This window comes from Candida margitis (genome assembly GCF_024628925.1).
Source record: "Candida margitis strain CBS 14175 chromosome Unknown scaffold120, whole genome shotgun sequence".
In the NCBI taxonomy this organism is placed as follows: Eukaryota; Fungi; Ascomycota; class Pichiomycetes; order Serinales; family Debaryomycetaceae; genus Lodderomyces; species Lodderomyces margitis.
In genome coordinates this window covers 105-8,885 of record NW_026261873.1, presented here as the reverse complement: position 1 = coordinate 8,885, position 8,781 = coordinate 105, and the positions used below count along the sequence as shown (strand labels likewise).

Sequence of the window (8,781 nt, the reverse complement as noted above, 5' to 3'; positions counted from 1 at the left end):
TTTAATATATATATATAGTATATTATCTATTATTACTAATATATAAGAATATATACAATAAAAACTATTATTTATACATAGTATATATAATGTATATTATATATATATACAAAACTATAATAAGTTATATTTAAAATATATAAAAGAATAAATATATAAGTTATATATAATAAGAATATAAAGATTAATCTTTAATATTAATATCGTATAATTCAGTATGAGGTAAATCATTAGTATATTTACGATTTAATTGTAAAGCTTTTAATTGAATTTCAACAACAAAAGCAACAATTAATAAGATTAAGAAGATAACAAGTATAACTAAACCATAAAGACCATTAGTATAAGGACTAATAACATAAGGTAAGATAGAAGAGATTTCTAAATCAAAAGGTAAGAATAAGATAGCAACAAGAATGAAAGCAACACTAAAAGCAGATCTAGATTGTTGGAAAGAAGTAAAACCACATTCAAAAGGACCATCTTTTTCAATATAAGAGTTACTAGTAGCTAATAATCAGTTTAAACCAACTAAAACAAGAGCAACAATAGGACATAAAATAAGATAAGCAGTAAACATTATGATAATATAATACTAATCACATCTAATAAGTTAAATATATAAACAAAATATGTAATAAAGAATACTAATAATATACTAATAACTAAAGCAATAGATTTATTAATAGGTTGACTATATGGAATCATTAAATTAGTAGCTAATTGTTTTATAACATAAGCATAATAATATGTAGCAATAACACTAAATATAACTATAGAAATAGCTTCAACAGTAAAGTTATATTTAATTAAACTTTGTATAACATAGAATTTACCATAGAAACCAGGTAGTGGAGGAATACCAATTAATGAAAAGAAACATAATATTAAACAAATAGATAATAATTTATTAGGTATAACTAATTGGTTAACATTAACAATAGGTGATCATTGACTATTAGGTTTAGTAATAAATTGATTACTAGCTAATAAACATAAGAATATTAATATATGTGTAACTACATATTGTATAATATAAATATAATATGATGGATCTTGTAAACATACAGGTAATAATAAATAACCAAAATTTAATATACCACTATATGCTAATATAGTTTTAAAATTAACTTGGAATAATGGTTTATATGCAGCTATTATAATAGATAAATAGAATACAATAATTAATAAATCAGAATGTATTAAATTAGAATTAGTATATATTCATGATAATATAGATACTTTAGCAACTATAGAGATATATCCAGTAATATAAGTAGGTGCATAATTATATACAGCAATACTTCATGAATGTAAAGGAGCTAATCCCATTTTAAATATTAAAGCTAAAACTAAAATATCTAAACTATCAAATAAACTACTAGCATTATGTATAGCATAATAATTAGTAATATCAGTAATATTACAACTACCTACAGTATTATATACAAAATATGAAGATAATAAAATACCAATAGAAGCAATACCTCCAGTTACAAAATATAACATACTACCTCTAGTAGCATTATAAGATTTATGATGAACTCCAGTTATAATATATAAAGAGTAACTTTGTAATTCAATTATAATATATAATAATAATAAATCATTTACCATAGGGAATAAAATTAAACCAATTAAATTAATAATAATTAATAAATATATTCATATTGATGAAATATCATAACGTTGTTTAACAGTAGTATAAATTAATAATAATAAAACTAAAATAATTTGAAGATAAACTAAAGGAATATTAGTATCATTAAGTTTAAATCAATCATTATAAATAGTAAATAAACTATATCTTAAATCAAGACTATTATAAGCAAGATAAAGGACATATAGTAATCCTAAAGATGCTAATCTATTAATATGATAGATATTAGCATGGTTAAAAGCGATATAAATAAGTAAAATAATAACTATAGAAAATAGCATAAGACACAAAGGGAATCGAACCCTTATATTATTATCCGTAGTAATATGTATTACCATTATACTATGTGTCAAATAATATATAATATTTATAAATAATTAATTATTTATTTATTAATATAACGGCCAATCAGTGAATCGAACACTGATCCTATAAAGGGACTATATAGCAAATAGCCTAACTGTACCAATAAGTAAAATTGACCAACGTACTACATCAGGCTCGAACTGACATCTCTTTTAGTGACATTAAAAGGCTTTACCATTAAGCTAGTAGTACTATTAATATATATATTGAACTGACACGATTCGAACGTGTATGACCTAGCCCAAATCTAGGGGACTTGCCGATTAGTCAACAATTCAATTAAATTATTATAATATACTTATTTTATTTATTAAACTCTCCTATATATAAAGGATATAATATATATATAAAAGGAATAATTATTTCTTTGTACCGATATAGTATAATATGTTTTCAGCTGAAGAAATAGCTGGAACAATTAATAAGTAGTAAGCAAAATAGAATGCAGTAGCATATTGTCCTAATTCAATATAAGGAACTTCAACATGTAGTTGACCTAAGTTACCTAATAAGATAAAGTTAAATAAGAATAAGAAGAACATGAATTTAGATAATACTTTGAAACTATTACCACGGATAAATGATCTATCAGTATAAGGTAAAGTAAGTAAGATTAAAATAGCTCCAAACATAGCTATAACACCACCTAATTTATCAGGAATACTACGTAAGATAGCATAGAAAGGTAATAAATATCACTCAGGAACAATAGATGGAGGAGTAACTAATGGGTTACCAGGTATATAGTTATCAGGGTGACCTAATGTATTTGGTGAATAGAATACAAATAAACTAAATATTAATAAGAAAACAAATACAGTAACTAAATCTTTAAAGATAAAGTAAGGATGCATAGGTAATCTATCAACATTACCAGTAATACCTAATGGGTTAGATGATCCATTAACATGTAATGCCATTAAATGCATACATACTAAAGCAGCTAAAATGAAAGGTAATAAGAAATGAAGAGCAAAGAATCTTTGAATTGTAGGATTACTTACACTGAATCCTCCTCAAATGATTATAAATATTATCCATACATTGTTTAAATATATGATTAACTAGTCTCCTAGTTATATAGACTATATCATCATCTTATTAATATTATTATATATATAATAAGATGTAGGGTTATCTTGGTTGGATTATTTTTATATTAATCACCAACTAGTCGTTGAACGTATCTATTTCTTTAACATATAAAATAGAATTCGCTGCTGATTGTCTTTACATAATAATATATAAAATATATAGATGTCCCAGCAATTTACCCTATTTACAAATATATATCACTATATATTGCCGCTCAAAGGTATATTATAAAATATTTTATATAAATATATATTTCTAAATAAATATATATAATATGCTTATAATACAGATTAAAGTAAAGATATTGTTAACGGAACAATATCTTTACCGATGAAAGGAATAGCAGATAATAAGTTAGTAATAACAGTAGCCAATATAAAAATATAATTTATATGAGTTAAACCCAATATATTATATTTGTTAAAATAAATTATACCATGTACTTATTTAATTTCATATATAATACTTTATTTTTTATTAATATTATAAATAATATAAATGAAAGTAATAAAGTAAAATATTTATAATAAAATTATTAATTTTTATTATATAAATAAGCCTTGTGAAACTATATAGTTATATAGTTTATTATATCCGAGTGCACATTAAGCATCATTACAGATACCCATAATTGAACCACTCTGTAGGGATAATTTAACTTACCCATGGTCTTGTTACTTAACATATAATTTTGACCAATTTTCAATTATGTTGCATATATATTTAAAATAAATTTCTTGTTAAAAATTATATTTATTTATTTATTTATATATACTATATATTTATATTTTATATTATATAATCCCTCATTATTGATAAGAAATCATATATATATGATACATATATAATTAATATTACATATAATTACCAAATTTATATTTCATACTTGGTATAATATAAGGTTTTACTATATTAACTAAATTAGCCATAGATTCAACTCATATATATATATGTTGTTGATTATTAGTACCTGCAGATTGTATAGAACAAGTAAGGTTATATTTATTCTTAAGTATACTAATTAAAAATAATAGTTCATCATGAGTAAAACTATTAGTACTTAATTTTAAACCTTTACCTACTTTAGATCCATCATCCATAATTCAGATAGCAAGAGCTAAAGGTGTTAGATTTAATTCTAAATCTTTAGGTATAATTTTAATAAAATTACTTCTTCCTTTAATAGGGTTAGGAATATATCATTTATCATGAATACTATTAAATAAATCATAAGATCAAGTACTAAAACTAATAACTTTTCTTATTTTACCATTTTTTACTAATCTAGTAGTTATTTTAGGTATAGTAGTATTACAATAACCTAAATTAGCTATTAAACTATGTAAATATAATAAATAATCATCATGACTAGATTCTTGATAAAAAACTATTCTTGTAGCTTTGCCTTCTGAACGTTTTTCAGCATAAGCATCACCTAATAAAGAACCATAAATAATACTAATTATATCAATATTTAAAGGACTTTTAAAGTTATTAACTTTATTTCTTTTAGTAATATTAATATTAATAGGATATTTTACTTTAATTATATATGTAATATAAAATATAAATATATTTGAGGCAATGAATATACCTCAATGGGACATTTGTCCATAAACTAAACAATATCCCATAAATGCAGTTGCCATAGTTAATACAAAGATAATAACTCCTATAACTCATAACATAACTCTAGGACGTTTATAACTACCATAGTATAAAGCTTTACCAATATGTAAATACATACAAATAAAGAAGAAACTAGCACCATTAGCATGGATATAACGAATTAATCAACCAGCATTAACATCACGCATAATATGCTCAACTGAATTAAAAGCTAATTCAATATTTGAAGAATAATGCATTGCTAAGAAAATACCACTAGCAATTTGGATAACTAAACATAATCCTAATAATGAACCAACATTTCATCAATAGTTAATTGAACTAGGTTGTGGGCTATCAATAAGATAGCTATTTACTAAAGATAAGTAAGTATTACTTTTACGTATAGGCATATTTATAATATAAATATAATATTCAAAAGAGTATAAAAGATTATCATATAAAACTTAATTTTATATATGTTATATATATAATATATTATTTATATAATATATATTCTCCTATATATTAATAATAATATAAATATTTATATAAAAGAATATATATTTATATTATTCTGCAGCTTCTGATAATCATTCAATGAAATCACTAATTGAAACACATTCTAGCTTGATAGGCATAAGGCTATGATTGATACCACACAATTCACTACACTGACCGTAATATACACCGGTACGTTGTATTAATGCACTTACTTGGTTTAAACGACCAGGTGTAGCATCAATTTTAATACCTAATGAAGGTATTGTAAAACAGTGAATAACATCGTTAGCTGTAACAACAAATCTAATGTGTGTATCAACAGGTACAACAATAGAAGTATCAGTATCTAATAATCTAAGTTGTCCTTCTTCTAATAAATCGTCAGGAATAATATATGACTCAAATTCAATTGATTCTCCTGTTTCACTAACAAAGTCTGAATATTCGTATTTTCAATATCATTGTAAACCTATAACTTTAATAGTCATAGCTGGAGTTAATACTTCATCACATAAATATAATAAAATAAAACTAGGGAAAGCAATTAATAATAGTATAACAGCAGGGAATAAAGTTCATACAATTTCAATTGTTTGTCCATGTCTAATGTATTTATATGCAAATTTATTATTTTTAAAATCTTTAATAATAACATATAATAAATATGAAACTAAACCTAATATTAATGTAAGGTAATACATAATATGGTCATATAATTCATGAATACCCTCACTATTTGGTGTAGCGGAGTCTTGGAATCTGATTGCTCAAGGTGTTGGCACGTCTAATCAAATCATAATTTTAATTAATTTTATATCACATATATCTGGAATCAATCGGAATTGAACCGATAACATACGCATGCAAAGCGTAAGATTTACCAATTAATCTATAATCCCTAACTTATCATAATTTATATATTAAATTATATTTTTATATATTAAATTATAAGATTTATAAATATATATAATATTTATATATAAAATATTTTGACATGATTTGTTATTATAAATGATTAAATTTATTAGTTTATTATATCCTCTTTATTATAATAATAAAGCATAGATATATTACTATTACATTATTATCTTTAATGTTTATATAGTGAATATGTAAGGCTTAATATTTTATAAGCTATCAATATTTATCCTTTATAGTTTTAGCTTAGAATCAAATGCTCTTCACCATTGAACTATATTATATAATCCTTTCGTACACATATAATTACATATTACTATTAACGTCATAGATGATAAAATCATTACTGACTCACGTCGTAATTAACCCATCTCAAGTAACTTTTTAAACGACGAACAGTCGTACCCTTATTAGCTTCTACGACCAATAGGATAAGTCTAGACGACATCGAGGTGGCAAACATCGCTGACGATATCAACTCTCTAGCGATATTACCCTGTTCATTTATATTAACATATATATTATTTAATATATATATCTATATATCACTATATAGATTAGACTATGTCATCATCCTTATTTAAGGATGCAAGGCTTTCATGGAAGAATTATATTTTTTCATCTTCTAGTCGTTGAACGTTTACATATAAATATATATAGATATATTAATATGATTTCGCTACAAATTGTCTTATATAAGATATTTTTGTATTTAACCTTGTTTTTAAATATATTTTACACTATATAATCTAATTTATAGATTATATAACCTCAGAATGAGGATATATTGGGACAACTTATAAAATTAATTATATATATATTACATATATGATATCTCATCAAAGATGAGGGATTATATAATATAATAATATTATATTAATTTATACTAGTTGCCTACTAGTGTATCTGTACTTATTTATTCTATTATAATCTTAAAAAGATAATAACCTTATAATTTAAAACTAAGGAGTAATAAAATATAAGGGAATATAAAATATCATTTAGACACATCAGTTATATTTTGTGATGCCGACGCCCCATCGAAACTAACCATCTTATATGGTACCTTAATAAAGGTTAGTTATATATATAAAGAAATAAACATATAAATATTTAATTTAAATATTTATAGATATAACAGTATAAGAATATAGTAAAGCTGCATAGGGTCTTTTTGTCAATCTATGACTACACAGTATCTTCACTGCGATTACTATTTCACTGGGTATACCATAGATACAGCTATAGTATCGTATAATCATTCATGCGGGACACCAATTATATGCCAATGAATTTTGCTACTTTCAGATCCTCATGATAAGACCGTCGTTTATAAGTCAATTATTTATTTATCTAACTTACACCGGACAGATATCACTTACTATACCGATAGTTTCCTATTTGCAGTAAGCTGTGTTTTTGGTAAACAGTCGTACTATTCAGGCCTTGCCTTATTTGCCGAGTTCATTTATGATACTTCACCCATTCCTACTCAATATTATTTTATTTATTTAATAAAATTATATTATGATTAATATTTTAATCATATACACACCTGGGTCGGACTGCGGTACGGTTACTACATTTTCCTGTACTATCAATCATCATATATATATCTTCATATATATACTTAGATACCGTTAATTTATAGTTAAACCTTGTGTTTTGTAGGGGTAATCCTTAATTACCTATCGTTACTCAAGTCAGCATTGTCTTTATAGTTCTTATCACTATATAATCTACTACTATATAATATTTTAAATATTATATCTATTATTCGGTTCCTACATTTAGACCCGTATATTTGTTCCTATCTTTTGATTTATATATCTTAATAAAATATAAATTCTATTAGTGCATTTTTACATGTTCTTTAACAGGTGATTATTATCAAACCCACTGACTAATTGTCTGATCAAAATAATCTCTTTATGAGATATAAAGGGGTATAAATCTACCCATAGGATTGTATTCACTTAATGAGGATTTGGGACCTTCATTTAATAGTCTAGGTTATTCCCTATTCGACCTATTACCTTATCGCAATAAGTCTGACTCCTTATATGTCATATCACACCTGTTCAGAGGTTTAATACATATAGTAAATAAATTTATTCCAATATGGTATTAAGTGCTTTACCAGGGTGTACGCTATTATAAGGGCTATACTAACATATATTTCGTAGATAACCAGCTATCTGCACATCAGTTTTGCCTTTCACTACTATACACATATCTTTAGAAGATATTGCTACATCTACCTATTTGATCATATATCTCTTTAGAAATATATATCTATACATATATAGATCATGTGCTTTCGGGTCTATTCCTATAAACTATTTCTTATTATATATAATTATTATTTCGCTTATAAAAATAACTCACTGACCCATTATACAAGAGGTACACTATACTATAGTTGCTCTTTATTAATATATTTCATTATATCTCTTATATATATTATTTTATTTTAATATATAAATTAATACTTTTACTCTTTCCTTTACAGTACTTTTAACTTTATATTATAGTTTATGTATTAGTAGTAGATACTACTATATTCATACTTCAAAGTATTACTTGTATACAATAACAGATTCTCTCACCGATACTACTGTTAACCCTAT

At 24.0% G+C, this 8,781-nt stretch overlaps 3 protein-coding genes across 3 annotated transcripts; all 3 read right to left on the bottom strand. All coding sequences in view use genetic code 12, as the record gives it.

Moving 5' to 3' along the window:
- Positions 1 to 1,305: 1,305 nt before the first annotated feature.
- CANMA_004119 (uncharacterized protein) lies at positions 1,306 to 1,617 on the bottom strand (the record flags this gene model as incomplete). The annotated part of the gene is made up of 1 exon (XM_051816363.1): positions 1,306 to 1,617. The coding sequence occupies one exon, from the start codon at positions 1,615 to 1,617 to the stop codon at positions 1,306 to 1,308; it is 312 nt and encodes a 103-aa protein (XP_051670284.1).
- Positions 1,618 to 2,721: 1,104 nt separating this feature from the next.
- CANMA_004118 (uncharacterized protein) lies at positions 2,722 to 4,221 on the bottom strand (the record flags this gene model as incomplete). The annotated part of the gene is made up of 2 exons (XM_051816362.1): positions 2,722 to 2,969; positions 4,092 to 4,221. 2 exons carry the CDS (start codon positions 4,219 to 4,221, stop codon positions 2,722 to 2,724), a joined length of 378 nt encoding a protein of 125 aa, XP_051670283.1.
- A 1,101-nt stretch (positions 4,222 to 5,322) lies between these two features.
- CANMA_004117 (uncharacterized protein) lies at positions 5,323 to 5,834 on the bottom strand (the record flags this gene model as incomplete). Its single annotated transcript, XM_051816361.1, has 2 exons — positions 5,323 to 5,659; positions 5,815 to 5,834. The coding sequence occupies 2 exons, from the start codon at positions 5,832 to 5,834 to the stop codon at positions 5,323 to 5,325; spliced, it is 357 nt and encodes a 118-aa protein (XP_051670282.1).
- Positions 5,835 to 8,781: the final 2,947 nt, after the last annotated feature.